Below are 23,920 nucleotides of genomic sequence, written 5' to 3'. Positions count from 1 at the left end.
TAAATTGAAATATATCATTTTTAAATTAATATTGTTGGCAATAAGCCTAAGATTCAATATCTCTATTATGTTTAAACATCTTATTACTTTTGTAACTTGCCAAGTTTTTACTTGCTTTTCAATACATACTTCATTGCAAGGATCATGATTACGTATTTCCTCTATTATATATATTCCTCTTGTATTTTGTATTCTTGAAATGCATCAGTATTCTGTTACTAGAATATGTACATTATAAAATCCTTAGTTACAACCTACTGAAACCACATAAAACTGCAAAATTTTGTTTTCTTCAAAACTATAAAAATAATGGAACAGTTTAATCACTTTTCACCTTTGTGCAATATAAAATAAAATTGTTCAGCTGGAAAGATAATAAGTTGTAAAGATTTTATTTGCTGTATGACATTTGTATGAAGTTGTAGTTAAAAATGTATAATAATCCACTGTGAAATGATAATATTTTCCTAAACATCATTGCTGTTACTATCTAAAATTTTAGCGGGTGCGAACGCAAATGCAAAATACAGAAATGTGAAACAAAACCGTTATTTAAATATTATATTTTACTTGCATATTTGAACAATTCATATAATAATAACTAGCTGTAAAGATATTTTGGGGATTTCTACAACTTGTGGGTCGTGCATAATGCAGAACAAAGTGTAAATTAAAGACGGCAATGCAATTTCAAACAGCATCTCTAAAGACCGTAAATAAATTGATGAATAAATTAACACACAAAGCTATAATATTTACCAATAAAGGCAACAGAGTGATCACATGCAACACAAAATAATACAGCGAAATAACAAGCTATCAGCGGGAAAGAAACTCACATGAAATCTTGTACATATTTTCCCCGCACTATTGCATGATCAACAGCAATTCCGCATCATCAAATTATAGAATCATGGGGAAAAACTGTCACATAATCCTGCTAATTCTTTTTTCAAACATGAAAGGATTTCTAAATGAGATATTTGTATTGATGTATTTCGGTGCTGTCTGTATTCAATTTCTAGAATTATCTGTTGGTTTGTGCCACCAGCCAGAATAAATATTGGCTGCAGTACTGCAGTGAGGCAGATTTTAGAGCATAATAATCAGAATTGTAGCTACTTCATAATGGTAGGCAATGTGAATAAAAGTGAACTTTAATATGAATCAACCAGAAAATATGTCTGGTACCCTACTTTCTGCAGTATTTACTGTACATCTCTGAAGACGATGGTACCAGTGAACGTTTAAACAATATAACAATATGTAACACGACTTAAATGCCCACTTAATATGAATGTGTACATGGGCACATTGGTCAAGAGGGCTAAGACACTTTCCTACAGATGTGAAGGCCCAAGCTACTTCGATTCCTGGCTTCTCACTGTGGTGTGTCCTTTGGTATTTAGGCACTTTATCACGACTGCCTCTGTTGACCCAGCTGTAAATGGGTATCAAATTGCTAGGGGTAAGGTATAAATCGTTTTAACTGTTCTCAAAATAGGGTCACCAAAATCTGACTGTCACTACCTTTAACTGCAATTTTTGATTACCATATTGCCGAAACAGTAAATGAACTGAAATAAGAATTCAATGCACACGGCTGGACTGTAACAACCTCAGAGAAAAACCTTCCAATGAAGTATCTGGCTCCTGAAAAAACTGACAGAATACACTCACAGAAAATGACAACATATATAGCAGTCTGGTCAGATCTAGACACGTAATAAAGAATTTCAAACGGAAAACGTGTGATTATTTGCGTTTATCTGAAAAATCATTACAGTTATGTTCAGTCATGTCGTGCGTGTTAGTGCTTTCCCCCTATCATCAAACTGGTTCATCATCTGTAGTTTTCCCTACTTCACCAATTATAAACAATTTTATATTGATCAAAGCAAGCCTCTCTCAAGTCTCTACAAATTGATTCTCAGTAAGATCTGCTTTTCATGATCAATCTAACAAGATGACACAGTGTTTTTTCCTATCTCTTCTTAGACTCTTAAGATAAACTGTGATTTCAATGACTTTTTTGTACAGTCCGTTGTGCTTTAATAAATGTACCGGACAAAAATTATTCATTTGAAACGCGTTATCTTCAACTCTCTTATTCAAAAGTTCAGGTTGTCTCAAAGACATTTTCAAGTCCCGTCCCCTAAAACACAGGTGCACAAAACGATCATTTATCAGATCTTGAAGTGAAACGCTTTTTAATCCTTATGGAATTCAAGATACTGTGTTTCCGCTGTATAATACTAATAATATTTAACAAATCCATTTGATCAATTTCAATCTAATATGTATTATGAAACAGTTACCGTACTGTAATTCTAATATTTCTGGTTTAGTCAGTCAACAAAATTAAAATCCCAACATATAAAATTCCATGTCCACATGAAGTAGCCTTTGACCAAAACCATGAACTTTATGCCCACAAAATGAAATATTTCACAACCAAAGTATACCATTTAATGTTTTTTGCTTCAGATTACAATTCATTATCATGTGAATACAATTCCACAAGGTTCTGAAACAATTTCTGTACATACCCAGCTTGTAACTGAAGCTTGTTCATGTATGCAAATCATAAATCATGTTTACAATAATTCACTACTCCGTGAAAATATCAGAAAGTCAGATTACTTGATGCAATGTCATACAAAACTTAAACAATTCCGGGCAATTTCACATCAAAATAAACCTTTGCATTATAGTTTTATTTAGCTTCACAAAGGTAATATGGTGAACAAATGTGGGTATTTTCGCAATGATGTAAGAGACATCATTTCACAGTGTGAAACCAGATAGGTTCTATTTATCAGGTAGGGTAGGCTGCGAAACACAATGAACTATATCAGGGGGGTATCATCTATATTAGAAACACCATAATACTGTAGTGTCACTACAAAGTCCTTTGTCTTCTCTTCATTGCACTGCCCTGTGACATCATGAACCTGTAGCTAGGAAATTTTTTTTTCACCTGCACAATTTGCCCTTCTTATAATCAACCCTTATGTTATTTCCTGTCACTTTGCCCTATACAGTGGCAATTAAATACCTGAGATGAGAAGACATATTCATCGGACCACCCTACTGGAAGGACTGGCATCAACGTAAAAACACCAACCTTTTGCTTCCGTATAACTTCTTCACAAAATGAGTCCCTCAAAATGTTAGTCCAATAGTTATAAGAGGTCTATGATCTAATAAAATCACACAGCAAAACAAACCTCTGTCATTTAGGAGATGAAAAATAACACCTTCCTCTCCAAACAAGTCATCAATTTCTGTTCAAGTGTCATTCAAAAACCTTGAAAATAGTTCATCAAAGTCTTAGACACTGTGGACAAGATTGACAAGAAGAATTCAACAATCTGCAAGAGTGCAACTACTGTACATAATATAGGAATACTTACTGTTAAAAACAAACCTGCTAGACTATATACTCCAACCTTCCTTCAAAGTATGTATGTGTGAAACACTTGACCACTGAAATATTTACTTTAAAATTAAACTTTCCAAAATAAGAATGATTTTACACTATGCAAATAGAGTCAACAATCGGTAGTTTAACAGAGCACTAAACAACCTGGGAAATATAGTAAAGATGAGGTTAAATCACTTAACATTCCATAATTTTGTTCAAAAATATCAACTTGAAATCATTTGGAATTTGAGTTACATCCACGTCAGATCTAAATACGAGATATTTTTACACTATTTACACTTATATTAGCCTAGGATTTGGGACTATAAAACTCCCGAATTTAAATTCTAGTTGAACTGGAAAGTTTACAACTTAATACACAGTATCATATTTCCTATACAAAGATTTACACAGGGCTTTATTTTCATTGAGGAATTTTACAATGAAATGTTAATGTGTAAGGCCGTTAGAGTACTTAATATTGCTGTTAGAACGGTAGCACCTTATTTACTTAAATACTTAATAAGTCAGCAGATTAGTATCTAAACAGGGAATGTTTGTCTATTTTTTACTTCTGACATTATAAGTTTTGCCACCACAGTTTAATCTTTTCAAAAATTTTGCCACAGGTTAATATGCCGTAAATTTAGGTAAATATTCATTAAGTGAGAGCAATTAGGAAATTTTGCAGGGGTCAGTAAACACGCTTGAAGTCTTTTTATGGGCATTAATAATGGAAAAGAGGAAATTGCTACACAAATATAAAACAGCAACATATTAGGGTAAATGTCAAATGTTAGCTGCAGATTTCAGATGCTAGATTCAAACAAGAGAGACTGAATTCCTATTTTTGCTCATCTGACCAGCTTGAATAATGTATTCATTTGGCGTAACCACACAACAGCTTCATAAACAAACCAAGAAATACAACGTTGATTCGTTTGCAGGAAATCTTTCCCCGAGGCCATAGGAATGCAGCAAATAAGCAGCACCATGAGAAAACCAACATAGTGCATTTGCGACCAGCATGGATCCAGACCAGCCTGTGCATGGTTTTCTCATGGTGTGGCTCAAATGTTTTTCTTTTACCTATCTGCAAATTTGCAACATTGAAATTTTTATAAAAATGAAACAGTTTGGCCTTCAGATGCATGTCAAGCTTTCACCAATAAAAATTAGAAAGTAACTTTGCAATAACTCCTCAAAACCACAGTGAAGTTTGACTTGTTGAAATGACACTATAAAATATAATTAATTTCTTCCTGTCATCTCTACCCTGACATTTTTACTTCACCATATACTGATAATCCTACATGCACGTTTAACACTGTAATTGTTTATTAATACAGTCAAACTTCATTCGCTCGAACCTGACGGGTCCTGCTGGACGAGCTGCCTTGAATTTTCACTTCTCCAGCAACAGTTTTTTCTTGTCCTGCAATTTGTAAAAATTATGAGAAAACCATTTGATCAGACAGCGTCTTTTAAAAGTCTGTTAAAAACAGTACATACTTGAATCTTATTCTGGTCTATCGAGTGTTTAGCTGTAAGCTGTTATCATAATGCTGTACCGAAATGGATCGGAAGAGATTTTAGCATTACAAACAAGAAATCAACTGCCGTTTTAGATCCTTCTGCTATCTGGCTTTGTTTTAACTCATTGTTTTCGCACCAGGTAAAAAATCACACTCGTCCTGCAGGACAAGTACTACAGCAAGTTCCACTCTTCTGGCGTTGATTTCTACTTGTATTTATCAGCAGACAAATGGTTTTGTTGAGCCCTGAATGTATAACTGTTTAATAGAGAAACTAAACAGACAAATCTGACTTTACCTACAGCTCAAACTTGTAGCCTCTAAACTGGGAGTTCTGATTAAATCGGAGCTAACTGTATAAAGTCCAGCTAGCTGCTAACCATGCAGAGAGGCAAGGTGTTGTTCAATGTCTACCCACTCAAAAGCAGGGTAAGAAAGATAGGTTTTAAATTAAAACCTAAAACTTGAAATTCCGCAAGGATATGTACCTATGACCTCAATCATCAGCATTAAATTGACACTAGGTAGTAATCTACCTACAATCTCTCATTCATACATTTTTACTGCTAAACACATTAGCAATTTCAATGACAAGACAGAGATATTGTAAAGGTATTCCACAATGGGAACAATAGCTTGCCTGCATCAATACTAGTGACAATATCAACATAAAATTGGACAGTTTACAGGAAAATTTATACTTGATCATGCTGTGAACCAAAATTCAATTGAAATTATCAGACTATAGAGGTGAGATGGGGACACCGGGGTATTTACATAGTTGTGCAAGTCAGAAGCTGTGAAATTACCTGTATTAAAGCCCCAGTGGTACATAAATCTTCATCATTACACATCACCTCACCACTATAACCAGACAAATAGAAGCTGAGGTATTTAACAAACCTACAAACCAGTCTATTATAGAAATAAAACAGCATTATAAGAACAGATTAAAACTGGAGTACATGTTGATAAGAGGGGCCCAAATTTAATCCTGGAGAGAGATAAAATGGACAAGATTGGCAAGTTGGTTATCTGCAATTTCCTGATTATTTTCAAACAGAAGCGCCATTAAACTATCAAATTGAGCCATTAAAACATACGATATGCTTTATATATTTTGAAATTTACAGCAGAAAAAAATTAAATCTGCATTGTAGATTTTAATATTATGTTCAGAATGATTAATTACACATTGTAACTTTTTTTCGACTGAAGAACTTACATCGGTTATGTTCAAGTTTGCAGGAAAGCAATCTGTTTGCAAGGTAAGGGATAACTATAGAATTTCAAAGAGTCTGGGATGTAAAAATAACAAATCTCAGCATTCTAAACCACAACAGCCCTCGGCTGCATGAGAAACACATAGCTAGGATACACAGCAATCTCACCATGGCAAACTGCACGTGTAAAATAATGAAAATTGTTTGCATCAACACAAGAAATACAGAATACAAGGACCAGGATTACCGAGAAATATCTTCCAAACCACAGATAAGAATCAACAACCAGATTTTTTCCCCTTTTATTCTAGGAGGAAAACATTAATCATAATCTAAGGTAGCTTTTCAAATCATTCCTATAAAAGTTCTAAAATCAAAACAGGTTCATCCTGAAAAAAACATGCATTACATCCTACTGTTGAATGACGGTATAAAGAAATAGGACTACCTTTCTTCCTAAAATTTCAAATCTCTCTGTTAAATGCTGTACCAGTATACAAATAAGAAACTGTGTAAGACAATCCTGATAATGATATAAACTGATTCTGTTTCAACAAATTACACACCATTAATGTAAGAAAACGACCAGCCAACGAAGTCTATGAAAATCCTCGGTGAATATATTCCTGGAGAAAAACAAATCTTTCCATCAATTTGCGCTAATAATCACTATTAGTGGCACAAGGAATCTAGCCAGTACAACTCCTTGTTGCTACATACATTATTCATAGCCTAGTAAATCCTTCAGGAGCTCTTCATCCATTCCTTTAACACCACCTTAATTATTCAAATGTGTGTATTCAAATTTAACAGACACATTGGACATTTTAAAGATTATTTTATGACCATTATTCATCATAAACTGAGTAACATATGCAGAACATATGTAGAGTACCATGCTAGGGAATATATTATTTATGATATATTGTTAAAAATCTTCTATTTATTCCTTATATAGAACCAATGAAATATGATTCCGCCACAAAAGATTGGTTGTCACCAGGAAGCTAGCGGCTAATTAAGATGTAATCATGTAACAAGCACCTTTCCGGTAAATGTTATTAGTAAAATCAATAAACAATAATACTGCATTACGAAAAATATGGTAAATATTCCATTATGAGGATCCCTCCTACCATATATTGGGTTTGTATTTACGTAAATGCTAACATAGAGCGGAAAATGAGAGATCTAATTTGACCGTCAATTAAACGTATTTACTGTTCAAACAAGATATAGAATAGAGAGGAGAAAATCTATTTACCTAGAATTATGCGATTCTGTGTCCATCGTTAAGAACTGCAAACACCTGTATTTACTTTTCCAATAATCACACGACTATTTCCTTCTGTTAGTAATATTTCTTACAACTTTGTATTCTTTGTTCTATTGCTAAATGCTTTTTATTTTTTTCTGTAACTGGTATTCAAGTTAATTCAAAAACTTTTACACAACATTTTTCTTGTCCAATAAACTTTCCAAACTTAACAATAATTATTATCAGTTGAAAAATCAATGCAGCGTCTTTATTTTAAATGACAAGTGACGTTGTTTTTTGTCGAGAAATGAGGTAAGTGAGAAGCACAATTACAAAAGACGGCAAATTTCACACCAAATTCTCACTCGATGACAAAATTTCTGAGGAACACTTCACAAAGACGACAAAGCTAACACTGCCTACAGCCTGGCTTCACAGATTGTTTCCCCAGTATTGACTGCCTCCAACGGCTCTTTGCAGTGGTCTCAACTACTCCGAGTTAAGAATCTCTCAACATCAGTGACTTGCTGCCAAGGTGCTATTGTAATACTAGCATTTTATCAGATTCACACTGTAACACAACTTCAGTAAATCACTGCCTCATGCAATATCAATTGAGCTACCCAATCAACCTATTAGATCTTGCCAATTATTGCTATCAAATTTATAGTCCAAATGACTATTAAATACTTCTCAAAAGAAATATTTCGATATCTTTTCCACAAATAAGATACCTTGTCCATTCATCCCAATCATTTTAATACAGATTTACAAACCATGTAGATATACGAATATTATAAATAAATCCTATCGCAAGTTCATCTAATCGTATACCAAATTACTTCATAGGTGATAAACACACTACGGTGATTTTCATATAAATTAAATAGATCCCCACAAGGATAAAACAGAAAATAAGTCGACTGCGTAAGTTCCACGCACGAGAAGCAGTGGCTCTATGTTTTATGTAAGAATATATAGGGAGAAAATGTAAGGAAAGCTATACATTATTGGATAATTTTCAGGCTGTCTGTTTCAGTTACAGAAGAAGTATTTACAGCAAATATTCTGTAATGTTAAAAGATCAGAATAATGTATTGTGATAAGAAATATAAAACATATGCCTTCAGTAAGCCCATTAAATTGCAGACACTTCGAAAACAAAAACCTCTTGTACGAAAGTTGAAACAGGTACCGGTATATAAACTTACTTAACAAGGTTTATGTACAGACAGCAACAGTAGGCAGTATCTTTTTTGTACTGTGAAGTGGTATTAATGATGTAATTAGATGGTAATATTACAAGAAAACTTTTAATACCTTCGGCTGATAATGTCTATATAATGACCAATATATAACTCTGGTGTGAGACCAGTGTCCAGCAAGTCTTTTCTGTTTGATGTTGTTGCCAGGGCACAACTGAGCAACCTCTAATCCAGCTGATCTCCTAATCTCCTGTACTGGTGTAAGACCTGAATGAACAAACCAGCCTCATACTAGGCACTAGGGAGCTGACTATCGAGTCCCACCATCGGCCATGGTAGAGCTTTTACATAATGCAGCTTTTACATAATGACTTATAACTTTCAGCAGTGACCTTAACAACCATGTGTTCACATTTCAGGCTTCTTAAAATCGTATTTTATAATCTGACCTTTAGTAAAAACTTCTTGATCAATGATTTTTTGCCAAATATCCAAGTAAAGTACGAGAACATTGATTTTACATGACAATTTTCCATAAATGTTTCTTTTCTTCTTATTTCTCAATAAAAGATATCATTTTTATATCTGATTCATGACTTGCTGTAAATAGTGAATTTCAGTTTCTTTTACAATTATGAAGGAGTAGTTAATACGAGTACGCTTTAATCAAGGTGTTCTATTATTGCAATCTTATACTCTGGACTGATTATAATGGGAAAAATTTAGATTAAGATGCAAAGTTGCAAGCGAACAAAGTCATGAGGTAGTGGAGTGGCCGGTGGCGGAGGGGGGGGGGGAACGGTATTTTTTTAATGTTTTTTTTTACTTGTGTCTTAGCATCATGTTATCATGCCATCTCCCAACAAAAGGGTGATATTATACATGTATACAGCTGTATAAGTGCATTTCTATGAGATTACACTTTCATATTGTTTTTCTGCAGCTTTGCTCGTTCGACCTAAGGGCAATATTACAGACGTAAGGGCGATATCACCATGACAATATCATGCTTTTGTGCTTTGTCCTTGACCCTTTGTAGGAGGTTCTGATGCCACTGCTTCACAGCTCTCAAAAGGGTAAAGATACATTACACAACATGAAAAGTGCATATTCATATCACACTTTCACATTTTCGTAAATAAAATACCCTCTTATTTCAAAGTAACAAAACAATGTTGGTCCTAACAGAACAATGTATTTAATGAACATATTTAATTCTACTGCAGAATCTGCAGCAAGAGAATGCATCCCTGGCCAAACTGACATTTGCAGGAACAAGTAACTGTCAGGTTATCACTCACATTGAAGGCCTGATTGGCTTGAAAACAAATATAACTTGATTGCTATACTCTCAATGAAAGAGAATCAGTATATTAACAGTTGTACTTATTCTATACTAAATGACAGAATAAAGTAATTTTCCCTAGAAACACTCCTGCATGTCCTTGTAGGGAATCCCAAAGGTGATGTTAGATATTCTCTTATCTTTGACAGTTACAGTTCTGGACTGGTTCACACAAGCTAAGGATCATCTGATAAATCCTGCAACCAGACACACTCACAAATCTTTCTTACAGCTTGATCAAAACATGCCAATTTAATTCTTGTATTAACTTTGAGCTATTTTTTTTTCTTCATTTTCGTAAGGAGATTTGCTATAAAACATGAATTTTCGTATATTGTCTAAGACAAGACTCCTAAAGTGCATACATGTACTGACTTTAGATGTAAATCTGGTATAATAATAATAATAATAATAATAATAATAATAATTTTAAGACCTACAAAAAGCCACATTCTGTCAGATTTTAAGACCTACAAAAAGCCACATTCTGTCAGACTATAATCATACTTACATTGTACAAGTACGGCTGACACAGTTATGTTACCAACCTGAGAGAGAAAGAGAAGGACTTGGCACACCAACATTTTGGCAATTCCTGGCATCAGCAGTTGTCGGGTAGCCTATCAGTAATGTGACAAACTTGCCAGGGACACTAAAATGTGGAAAGTTTAATCATTTTCTCCTGCCACTAAAAAGATACAAAATGTAAAACTAAAAAATTTTGTTCAGAAGTATTTCAAAATCTGTCTAAAACTATTATCTTTGAAGTTGCTTCTAGTTTAGGGAAAATCGTGCACATCCATATTTAGAACAGAGTGTGGCACTGCAGAAAAGAAATAGGAAAACATCTATTAATCAATGTATACAGGAAATGAGATACAAGACCAATCTTGGAAACTTGAGGAGCCTAAATCAATGACAATTTCTTCACCATTGATTAAACTGCAGTCTTATCTACCTCCCAAGACAAGGCAAAGGAAGCAGGTAAAAATTGCCAGGTTTTATATTGACAGGGTGATTAAACTCAAGTGTATCCACAAACATTGTTCAGGAAAGCCATTGTGAAAGAGCCACTCCACACAGCATCTGTTGGTGTGTTTCACAAGCAAGTGTTTCAGTTCCATGCATCTAAAACATCCTGTGCAGACATTTTTTATTACAGTAGATTGCTATGTAACAATTATGAAACTTTCACATAAAAGTGAAGGTAAATCACGAACATTCTGAAGAACCAAGGCATTCCTGTAATACAGGACTCTACAGATACCGTATTTTCCCGAATTAAGGCCCCCCCTCTAATTAACGCCCCCACCCATTTTGGAGGGAAAAAAAGTCAACAAGAACGGGAAAAAATCACCTACCTCATTTTTATAAGTCCACATAATAAGTAATTTACAGTACTAAAGTCCAATGTATTAAAAATTAAACACACTTTTAAACAGTCCATGTACCGTAAGTCCAAAACATTTGTACTAAATACGGTACGTAACAGAAAATTAAACGGTAAATACATTTTTGATTTGTTTTTACACCACTCGCGCACACGCTTCCTGCCGACTTTAAACAAACTTGCAGCAATGTGTTTACGATATACCCTTTTCTTCGGCAGTTTTAAGAACTTTTAATTTAAAAGCAGGCACAGCAGCGTGTCAAACCAATGACATTTTGTATTGCGCAATTAGCTACCCGCATGTACTAAGGAAAATGTTATCGGAGTACACAGCTGTTTGGGTCATGACGTAATGTGTAGTGTCGCGAGCGTGTCAAAAAGCGAGACATGGAATACACGAGGTATCGTATTTAAATGCATAAAAGACACACTGCATTAAATTGGATGCCAAATAATTACGTTTTGGGAGGATTAAACAACACAGAAACACTTTACAGCTAGTTTGAACGATGTTTTTAAGTTTTGTAAAAATTTTCATTTTTTATTTTTTTACCTCAAATAAACGCCCCCTCTTTGGAAAATGTAACGCCCCCGGGGGCGTTAATACGGGAAAATACGGTACTTATAATAATGTTCTTCTAAGCCCTCATGAAGCACTTGCTCTCCTGTATAACCACAATCTCGAAAAAGCAAACATCACATTTTACCGGCTCATATTCTGAGCACTCTCTTATGACAAATGAGTTGGGTCACCCGGGTTCGGAATCTTCTATTATATCATGTGTTGACTGCTATATGTGAGTATGCAGTTGAATCCACATCATTATCACGTACATGGAAAATCGTACAAAATGCCTCTTTTAACAGTAAATCTTTTCTGAGGGCAGGGCTATTTTTTAAATTTAGGGATTGCCCCTATAAAAAATTCAAAAGCAACAAGAGATGTACAAGGCTAGCAATACCTGACTATTCAATAACCTTTTCACTAAAGAAAGTTAAATCATTATGAATACAAAAGTCATATAAAGGGGCATAATTTTATAAAAATGCAAATATAGTTAAGGAACTTGTATAATGCATGTCAGATCCTCACAGTGAACATTCAATCCATTCTCATTTGTAAGATACTAATACTTAACCAAAAATTGATGTCGAAAAATGGGAATACTTTGTTATGGGACCTGTGCAATGCATGTCAGAATCATCACAGTGAACAAGTGTGTGAAGTTTCATTCCATTCCCATAAGTATGTACTCAGAAACCAGCTTATATACAAAAACTTCACCAAAAACTGCAAAGTCGAAAAAGGGACATAATTTTGAACAAATTACAAAGTGGAGTGACGGAACCTGTGCAATGTATTATCAGAGCGGGACACTGACACAGACACCTACGCTGACAAAAAGGTGAGAGCAATTACCTCTACTTATTCTAAGAAGAGTCAAGCTAAAAAAACCATTTCTCAATCATTTGCAGCTCAGGCAGAAATGTTATCTTCAGCGCACTTCAAGTTGGACTGGGGCTACTCTCTCGATTTTTATCATATTCAAATATATTATTTACCTGAAAACTCACAAGTCACAGTACTGCTTTGATATTTATTCAAAGATGTTTTGTCAGTTTCAAAAAACTGATACAAATTTGATTATATTCACTGGAATATAAAGTTTCAATGTTTTCTCCAAAACTCTACTCTATACCATAAAATCCTTTCCTGCTTCCTCCAAGAGAAATAAAAAAGAACAATAAAAAATTTATTGGCATAGATACGCATGATAAATAATCGATCAGTATGAAATACACATGGAACTGAAAAACCCTGAACAACCAGCTGCAATTTTCATATTGCTTGCCATGATGCCACATGTGAGGTATGTCCTCATGTCTGTGCAACATAGGAACTGCACGAAATCAAAGCCGCTATTAAATCTGTAACCAATTAATAAAAGATAGAGGTACAGAAGAATATACCACCAATACTGATACTAATCTAGTGATAAAACTCCGAACCTGATCTCAGATGCAGATTATAGATTGGTTATAGCACACTTCCTGAAATACTGGAGCCATAAAAAAAGTTCTTATTATACATCTATTACATATGGTGGTAATTATAGTACAAAGTGAAAGATGGGAGATAAATAGATTAACCAACTCTTCTTCTCAATTAACTTCAAACAGTTTTCTTTCCGATGCTAATTCAAGATACACCACTAATGACCATGTAAATGAAATAATCCAAATAGTTTAAGTGAACAACTTCCTTCTTCATGACGGAAGATAACAAGTCTAACAAATCCTGATAATTTCAATAAAAACCTTTGAAAACTTTGCTCCAAAGTAAAAAATTCTACCAAGTAACCTTTCATTTGATTCTAGAGAGAGGGACTTTTGTGCAACATGATCAGCATCTATAATACAGAACAAATCTATGGCATTAAGTTAAATGGAGGAGGTAGAACATCCTCACACACTTTAATACAAATGTTAAATATCAAATGACTTACTTTGATTCTATTCAGTACATGTTTTATCACATGACATCTGAAATAAATTTAAAAGGACAGTCTAAAAAACTTGCGCTGAACTGCAGATTGGCGACACTGTGTACTAACCATGGACCAGCCATTTACAAGGAATCTTGCAAAAACCTAATTCATATACTGCTGGTCCTCCCTATTAAATGCATACATTTTAAACTCAGACAAAAGACACTCAATTATCACTAGACATTGCTTTTATTAGGAGATGTTTTTATCACATTTTTGGGAGACTTCTAGTATAGGATACTTTTATTATATTCAGAGGCACTTTATTAGGCGAATAGGGCTGCTATCCGGTGAATGGTGTATGTTTAATTAGAATCCAAGTTGTCCTATTTGACACAGTAGAAACCGAACCACATGACTATTTTAAATAAATCACTGTCAGGACACTGATTGCGATTCTTCACAAACCTACAATAACCATCCATCAGTTCTGGTAATGTAACTAATCTGATTTTCTAAACTAGCTGGTCACTAAGTCAATCAGATATACTTCAGTTTTCTCTGCCCAGACTATGGCCACAAGCACTGTAACCAAATATAGAATACCTTCTTTTGTATTTTCGCATCTGCCTGGACACATTTTTTTGTGAGGAAAGAATATTGTAACGACATTACAAGAGGGAATTTGCAACGTAAGTAATGGCTCTTAAATACTGTATGACTACTACTTCACAGTCTGAGGCTTTCAAATGTCAGAGTTAAACTTTCTCCATAATTTTTATTCTTTTGCAGTTAATCTATCAATGATAATGTTCATCGTTTTGCTTTAACTTAGGGCATTTAAGTCTTGAAATTCATTCGCTTCATGTTTGAGTCTGTCCTTTCTATAGACAAAGTGTAAATATGGTTTAAGACATACATACTAATATAGATCACCACCTTGCTCAAACTGTTGTCAGTCCCAGCAAAATTCAGCTTACCGAGTACCCATGTATAATGCCAGTGTTTTTTACCGGGACCACCCCGAACTGTCGCATAATACAAGGTATAGAAAATTTCCAACTTCAAACAAGTTGTCCATGTTCCCATTGGTAATAGGAAACTACTCCCCGCTCTTACTGTCTCGCTAAATCTGAAGAATGCGTCTTCCGTAAAAGATCGAATTGTTATTTTTCTTCAAAAAATTTAATTCATATAAATTTAAAATTTTTGACGAAAATAAAGTTTTAAATCACAAAAATTATGTTACTATTAAATCGAGAATTATCTTTAACGAGATCAACTGTGATACACATAATTTACACGTGACATTAATCCGGTAATTACTGGCTTTATGATCGTGACCAAAAGACTATACACTTTGATTATATTAAATTTGAATAGTCCATGCATTTGAAGTACCATTCCGAAAATTTGAATACTTCTTGATTATTCAATGTGAATTAAAAATGGAAAACACAATTAACAATATTATGTTTATTCGAGAAAACAAAATCATGTACCGTGAGATGTGCATCGGGAGAATATATATTACCGTGTCGATGTAAATCAAATTTTGTTATCATAAAATGAACCAATTGTTTTATGTATTTTTCTTCTTGTTTTTTTTCCGGATTTGGACTAAGATCGGGTGCGCATTAACACGCTTGCCAATTTTCATGGTAGCAAATCTGTAACCTATTTTAATCGATGGCTCGAACTACCCATAACAAAAACAAATTTTGCCTGTCCTGTCGAGTTTGAGCAAACAAAATTCAACTGTATTTTTAATTATATTTTGCCGTAGATGGACTTATCGGGTGAATGCGGCAATTCATAAAAGACAACACATTAAGTACATTTTTCGATGCTGACTTTCCCAGTAACCATGCTGACATTTATATCTCCCTGGCAATAGAACAGTTGTAAAAAATTACAGTAGATTTCATTAAAGCAAACAATGGGTTAATACGTTTTCTTGATTTTGTATTCATGAAAATTTCTCTCAGTACCTTAGTCTTTTTAGCTAAAAGCTAGTGGTATAAAACATATAATAAAATGAAAATATAGATTTCCTGTTTTGGTGTTTTATTTCTATATTGCATGTGTGCGCTTTGAGAAGAGAGAAGCCATCCCATGCATTAATTATGTCTACTAATTGTACCGGGAGATGTGTGGCTCAGTTAAGATGCCTGTTTATTACCCAATAGCCCTCCAATCAGATCTACCAGGATTCTCCCAGTTTAACATCTCAAGTGACACTTCGTCGATCAATACGAACACTGGACAGAAGACCATTACATGCATATACATCAGTTAGATACATTCAGTATCTGCCAGAAACAGAACGACAGTGGTCGCCATTTTATAGCTTTATATTACAATCATGAAGGACAAAGGTGTGACTGAAGGCTCTGCAACCTAATTAAATATCGATGTATTATTCATTATAGTACATTCATACAGGATAATCATGTGAAAAAATCGGACACATAATTCATTAACAAATAGCTATAATTTATCTTCATCAATTAATATGAACACAGAAAAAAATCTTTACCAGTCATATCCTCATTTAAAAACTGAAACAATACAGGAAATATGAAACTAGAGTCCTTTATATTTCAATTAATGTTCTTTGTGTATTTGTTTCTCAAGTTAGTTTCTATGTAACCGAGTTCAAGCATACTTATTATAACTGAAAGCAGACACAAGCATACTTAGTTGAAAGCCGACACAAGCATACTTAGTTGAAAGTAGATGCAAGTTTGGTTCCCAGGCATTGCATCATCTTAAAAGAACGAAACACTGCAGTTACATACTGGAGATCTGACCTGCCAGCAAGACTATGAGACAAAGAAAACCTAGATGATGGCCAAGTCTCATTGGAAATCTGGTCCTTTAGCATGGCTTTAAATAGAGAATCTGGATACTGGCTAAAACATGTGGTCTCCCTGAAGGAAGCCTGTATGATGGGTTAAGTAGTTTAGTTTGAGCTCCAGACCTGCTACAAGACACAGAGAACCTGGATGCTGCCTAAAAAAGTCTCATCAGAGACAAGACTTCTACACAGAGAATGTTTCCTGAATGTTGGCTAAGAAAGTTTCACTGGAGGAAGAAAACCTGGGTGATGGCTTAAATATTTTCATTGGTGATCCACATACTATAGCTATAGCTATAGAACCTGGATGTTGGCTTATATAACATTTTGCTGGAGAAAGATTTCTTGACAAAGTGAACCTAGATGTTGCCTAAAACAGTCTCATTGGAGATCTGGATTTTCTAGCATGACTTCTTGAAACAGAGAACCTTTGTGAAAACTAAAATAGTCTCATCTAAATCACTTAAATGTGTGCACCTATTATTCATTTTACAAAAATGTGTGTTCAAATGAATAAAAACCCCTATACTAAATTGAAAATTTCATTTCAAAGTGAGAATATTAATTTTGTGTTTGTTTACTATCTTGAAATTGCATCAAATTAATTCAGTAGCGAAAATTGGTTTTGTATCAAACATAAAAGAAATAAAAAGATAAAAGTCATGCACTTTGGTGAGCTGATGTACCCATGATACATTTTTTTTTCATGGCTGTTGTTTCTGACATCTTTTTTAGTTACCATAGTAATTCCGCAATAATGACACACAAAAGGATGATAAGGTCTAAAAAAAAAATTCTTTGTTTCCGGTAACATGCTGAAAAAAATTAGGGTAGGTAGGTCGGAATTTTTTTTTTTTTTTGGAATTTTTTTTTTATTAAAGGGGACTTTCAGAAATTATTTTTTGTCAAAAAATGATTACAAATAAGGGGGTTATGCCTTTAGAGCATCAGTAAGTTGATTTCTAACATCACTGGCTATGCTTAAAGCATAAAAAGTGCAGTTTTGCATCTTTTTGTTAAAAAGTTGAAAAAAATATTCTCCAAGGCCATAAAAACATTAAGGGTTGGGCCAAAAATTTAGGGTAGGTCGGGATACCGGAAACAAAAAAAATTTTTTTTTACACCTAATAACTGAAATATGCCACTGATATTCCGAAAATGTTCAGGAAATTGAAGGAATAGAGATTAAGATATTTTGTAAAATAAAAAGTTGCTATGGAAGATTGGGAATGATGAAGAAATGAGCAAAAAAAAAACCATCTGTTAAATTTACATTACTGAAAATGCATGTTTTGATGAAACAGTTTAATGTTTTTGTAACTTCATTAAATTTTCAGCTTTTTTTACAAATAAGGAATGCAAAGGAAAGAAATTACAGCAATGTAGGGTGGCTTACAACTACATTCCAAAAGGAATTTATAGATGACTACAGTTGATGTTGTAATGTACGTCAGATCTCATGTAACGCAAAATCATTTCAATTTGCGGGAATTAAATTTTGTGTTTTTTTACAAAGCAGATATGAAAATATGATATTCTGTAGAAAAAATTGATCTTCCCAGGACTTTGTGGACTGCAGCAACCATAAAATCCACAAATTGAGTCAGTCCCCCACTAAAGCTAACCCTTACCCTGCTGAATTTCTATAATGAACTTGTCCATCTTTCAATTTGGACAGTTCCATTAACTGTTCAAAGGGGTGCTTACCAAAGAGATACTGACTGAATGGCGAACAGTGCAGATCATGATCAGACTGCACAGATGTGCAGGCTGATCATGCAAAGTCAGAACTGATTGTGTCCAGCATGATAAGGGCTAACGATTTCGCAGTATTTAAAAAATCTGAAAGTTTTTAATTTCAAAACACCTAATAATGTCACATTCTTTCTACTTATTTCTGGGAATTAAATTGTTCTTGAAATGTGCTCTCCTTTAATACATTCACTTAAATACTCTAGCCTCGATCACAAAGGATAATGCATACTAAACAACAACAACATTGTTACAAAAACTGATATCTGCCTATGAAAGTTGACAAAAATCACATCAAGTTAATTTACCTGTAAATATAATAAGTCCCTAAAGAAAGTTCTGAATTACAGCTAGCACAATATTATATCTTTATCAAATCTATCAAGTTAATAAAACACAGTGTGATCTTTCGAAGGTACACTTACGAAACAATGACACCTTTATTAAAATTATGAAGTAATTAATCAAATTCTAACATAAATTAATTAGTAATTATGCACGATTTTCTAACCTGAGGGTGACTTCAAATCTTGTGCATAATATTCACTTCTTAATGAAAATACTAGCATTTTATTTGTCGTCATGCACAATTAAAATGTCATATGGTCCATGGTTTGTGTCTGTCAAACCTAGTCGAGTGAACGTTTTTTTCAAAGTCTTTATTACTTGAATTTTAACAACATCACATGAATTTGTTACCTATATAATTATTTTTTTGCTGAGACGGTTTTTATACTTCATATTGCTATAAAACTCACAGCAACAATTTCAAAAGAGATATTATCTAGCATGACTTCGAAATGAATATTTTACACCGATAAAACCAATTAAACATTTAGTCTACTGCTTATTTAAGAATGTTAACTTACATAGAACCTTTAAATAAAGTTTTATCACAATATTTTATCAGCAGTTATTATCATTTTTTTGCTCAGAAATATACTTTTTTACTGACTTAAAAAGTTTGCAAAGGTCGAATTTTATCATTTAATTACAACGAGAAATTCTCTCATTTAGAATTGGTTTTACACAAAATAACATTGAAAATATAACATTCAAACTGCTACCTTTTATAGCTGACGGCATTCATGTTCTGACTTAAAACATTTCAGAAACACATTTTACAGTATCTTGTTACGAAAGGACAGGACTGAATGATTATCAAAATGAACGTTTATTCAATTCAGCCGTATAATCTTAGTTCAACAGCGTAAAAACCGATTATAGACGTGTTTTCAAAAAGAACATATTAGTTAACCTAACCTCCGTTGTGCAGTGCATCTTAATGAAATCTTCCGATTTAATGCTCCAGGTCTCCCCCCTACCGCAGTACAAATCGTTACTCTCATTGCTAAATAAAGGAACTGATACGCTCGGCAGCATTTTTATAGATTCACGCAGGAAATGGGTTATCAGAGTATATAGACAAGTTTTAAGGATGAAAAGAAAGCAGAAGTTTTATTACCATATGTCGTGCTCACAAATTGTTTTTACTGCAACAAGCTAGTGTATCAGCAACGAAGAAATGTTTTCTACAATCAGTTTTAAGCATACTTTTAAATGTTCCTACTGGTCGATTAACCTGTTCATTATGTACACCGACAATTATAAGGATCGTGGGTAAGTAATACACTCTGATCTTCACCATATTGTCTTTTTACGTTATGTAAGTTCTTCCTGGATTGTAATGCACATCTAGTCTCGTCAATGAGCTGTGACTGTACATCCGCTGTTAGACTTTATGTAATAATCTAGCCTGGCAGAATGGAGGTAAAACCGAGGATCCTGACAAAAGGAATTTTGTCTCGAGTACCAACTATGGTAATGAAGACTGGCAGGACACAATCTCAATCAAACAAATGACAGATACACTTACGTACAGAGATACGACATGGTTCCCATCCTGTCTCCACCAGAATATTCGACAGGTAATTGATTTGATCTAACATTACAGGTTACTGCCCGTTATCTTACAAAAGAATATAATAGCAGATCAACACTGAAGATAATTGTATATTTTGCTTTTGAGAGGATGGAACCTATTTTTGTAGGACCTTATTTATCCCTGCTATATATTTCCTGCAATGTAAAGCAAACTGTTCCAAGTAAAGTGTAAGACAATAACGCCTAAGGCAAGTAAAGCATGTATGACCAATAAAGCCTTAGGCAAGTAAAACGTTTGGCAAAAAAAGCCTGTGACAAGTAAAGCATATGGCAAGTCAAGTGTATATGACAAAGTGTAAGGCAAATAAAGCATATGGCAATTAACGTGTGCAGCAAGTAAAGTGTAAGGCAAATAAATCATATGGCAATTTTAAACAAGAGGACCATGATGGTCCTGAATCGCTCACCTTGATATTATCAAAATAAAAATTCTGACCAATTTTCATGAAGATCCATTGAAAAATATGGTCTCTAGAGAGGTCACAAGGTTTTTCTATTATTTGACCTATTGACCTAGTTTCCAAAGGTACGTGACCTGTTTTCAACTTTACCTAGATATCACGGTGAACATTCTCACTAATTCTCATGAAGATCTCATGAAAAATATGGCCTCTAGAGAGGTCACAAGGTTTTTCTATTTTTATACCTACTGGCCTAGTTTTTGACCGCACGTGACCCAGTTTCGAAACTGACCTAGATATCATCAAGGTGAACATTCAGATCAATTTTCATGAAGATCCATTGAAAAATATGGCCTCTAGAGAGGTCAAAAGATTTTTCTAATTTTAGACCTACTGACCTAGTTTTTAACCGCAGTTGACCCAGTTTCAAACCTGACCTAGATATCATCAAGATGAACATTCAGACCAACTTTCATACAGATCCCATGAAAAATATGGCCTCTAGAGAGGTCACAACGTTTTTCTATTATTTGACCTACTGACCTAGTTTTTGATGGCATGTGACCCACTTTCAAACTTGACCTAGATATCATCAAGATGAACATTCTGACCAACTTTCATACAGATCCCATGAAAAATATGGCCTCAAGAGAGGTCACAAGGTTTTTCTATTATTTGACCTACTGACCTAGTTTTTGATGGCACTTGACCCATTTTCGAACTTGACCTAGATATCATCAAGGTGAACATTCTGACCAGTTTTCATGAAGATCTCATGAAATATATGGCCTCTAGAGAGGTCACAAGGTTTTCCTATTATTTGACCTACTGACCTAGTTTTTGTCCGCATGTGACCCAGTTTCAAACTTGACCTAGATATCATCAAGATGAACATTCAGACCAACTTTCATACAGATCCCATGAAAAATATGGCCTCTAGAGAGGTCACAAGGTTTTTCTATTATTTGACCTACTGACCTAGTTTTTGATGGCACATGACCCAGTTTCGAACTTGACCTAGATATCATCAAGGTGAACCTTTTGACCAATTTTCATGAAGATCTTGTGAAATATATGGCCTCTAGAGAGGTCACAAGGTTTTTCTATTTTTAGACCTACTGACCTAGTTTTTGATTGCACGTGACCAGTTTCGAACTTGACCTAGATATCATCAAGGTGAACATTCTGACCAACTTTCATAAAGATCCCATGAAAAATGTGGCCTTCAGAGAAGTCACAAGGTTTTTCTATTATTTGACCTACTGACCTAGTTTTTGAAGGCATGTGACCCAGTTTCGAACTTGACCTAGATATCATCAAGGTGAACGTTCTGACCAATTTTCATGAAGATCTTGTGAAATATATGGCCTCTAGAGAGGTCACAAGGTTTTTCTATTTTTAGACCTACTGACCTAGTTTTTGATGGCACATGACCCAGTTTCGAACTTGACCTAGATATCATCAAGGTGAACATGCTGACCAATTTTCATGAAGATCTTGTGAAATATATGGCCTCTAGAGAGGTCACAAGGTTTTTCTATTTTTAGACCTACTGACCTAGTTTTTAAAGGCACGTGACCCAGTTTCGAACTTGACCTAGATATCATCAAGATGAACATTCTGACCAACTTTCATAAAGATCCCATGAAAAATGTGACCTCTAGAGAGGTCACAAGCAAAAGTTTACGGACGGACAGACGCACGGATGGACGGACGGACGACGGACGACGGACACAGCGCGATCACAAAAGCTCACCTTGTCACTTTGTGACAGGTGAGCTAAAAATGTGCGGCAAGTAAAGTGTAAGGCAAATAAAGCATATGGCAAGTAAAGTGTATGGCAAGAAAAGTGTAAGGCAAATAAAGCATATGGCAATTTTAACAAGAGGACCATGATGGTCCTGAATCGCTCACCTATCCCCACATGACCCAGTGTTGAACTGAGTATGACGTCGTTATTTCTATTATTTGACATAGTGACCTAGTTTTTGAGCATATGTGACCTAGATATCATCAAGATAAAAAATTCTGACCAATTTTCATGAAGATCCATTGAAAAATATGGCCTCTAGAGAGGTCACAAGGTTTTTCTATTATTTGACCTAATGACCTAGTTTTTGAAGGTACGTGACCCACTTTTAAACTTGACCTAGATATCATCAAGGTGAACATTCTCACCAATTTTCATGAAGATCTCGTGAAAAATATGGCCTCTAGAGAGGTCACAAGGTTTTTCTATTTTTCGACCTACTGACCTAGTTTTTGACCGCACATGACTCAGTTACGAACCTGACCTAGATATCATCAAGCTAAACATTCTCACCAATTTTCATGAAGATCCATTGAGAAATATGGCCTCTAGAGAGGTCACAAGGTTTTTCTATTTTTAGACCTACTGACCTAGTTTTTGACCCCATGTGACCCAGTTTCGAACCTGACCTAGATATCATCAAGATGAACATTCTGACCAATATTCATTAAGATCTCATGAAAAATATGGCCTCTAGAGAGGTCACAAGGTTTTTCTATTTTTAGATCTACTGACCTAGTTTTTAAACCCACGTGACCCAGTTTCAAACTTGACCTAGATATCATCAAGGTAAACATTCTGACCAATTTTCATGAAGATCCATTGAAAAATATGGCCTCTAGAGAGGTCACAAGGTTTTTCTATTTTTAGACCTACTGACCTAGTTTTTGACCGCACGTGACCCAGTTCGAACTTGACCTAGATATCATCAAGGTGAACATTCTGACCAATTTTCATGAAGATCCATTGAGAAATATGGCCTCTAGAGAGGCCACAAGGTTTTTCTATTTTTAGACCTACTGACCTAGTTTTTGATCCCACATGACTAAGTATCGAACTTGACCTAGAAATCATCAAGCTGAACATTCTCACCAATATTCATGAAGATCTCATGAAAAATATGGCCTCTAGAGAGGTCACAAGGCTTTTCTATTTTTAGACCTACTGACCTAGTTTTTGACCCCACGTGACCCAGTTTCGAACTAGACCTAGATATCATCAAGGTGAACATTCTGACCAATTTTCATGAAGATCTTGTGAAATATATGGCCTCTAGAGAGG

General features: G+C 34.5%; 1 protein-coding gene across 15 annotated transcripts in view; it reads right to left on the bottom strand.

The window, feature by feature from the left end:
- The window catches only part of LOC123551710 (CUGBP Elav-like family member 1), a 165,856-nt gene that overhangs the window by 116,288 nt on the left and 25,648 nt on the right, over positions 1–23,920 (bottom strand). For 4 of the 15 annotated variants that reach the window (XM_053541190.1, XM_053541192.1, XM_053541202.1 and 1 more), the window contains exon 1: positions 7,450–8,388. The exons of 3 other annotated variants lie outside the window; for them this stretch is intronic. In XM_053541190.1, the coding sequence (XP_053397165.1) occupies positions 7,450–7,475 (26 nt within the window). In that variant the 5' untranslated portion in view covers positions 7,476–8,388. Of the gene's footprint in view, positions 1–3,416; positions 3,731–6,633; positions 6,857–7,449; positions 8,389–23,920 lie in introns of those variants that run through there. 8 more of the 15 variants (XM_053541203.1, XM_053541191.1, XM_053541208.1 and 5 more) reach the window with 6 other exon arrangements.

This window comes from Mercenaria mercenaria, chromosome 4 (genome assembly GCF_021730395.1).
Source record: "Mercenaria mercenaria strain notata chromosome 4, MADL_Memer_1, whole genome shotgun sequence".
In the NCBI taxonomy this organism is placed as follows: Eukaryota; Metazoa; Mollusca; class Bivalvia; order Venerida; family Veneridae; genus Mercenaria; species Mercenaria mercenaria.
This window is presented reverse-complemented; position numbering and strand designations above follow the sequence as displayed.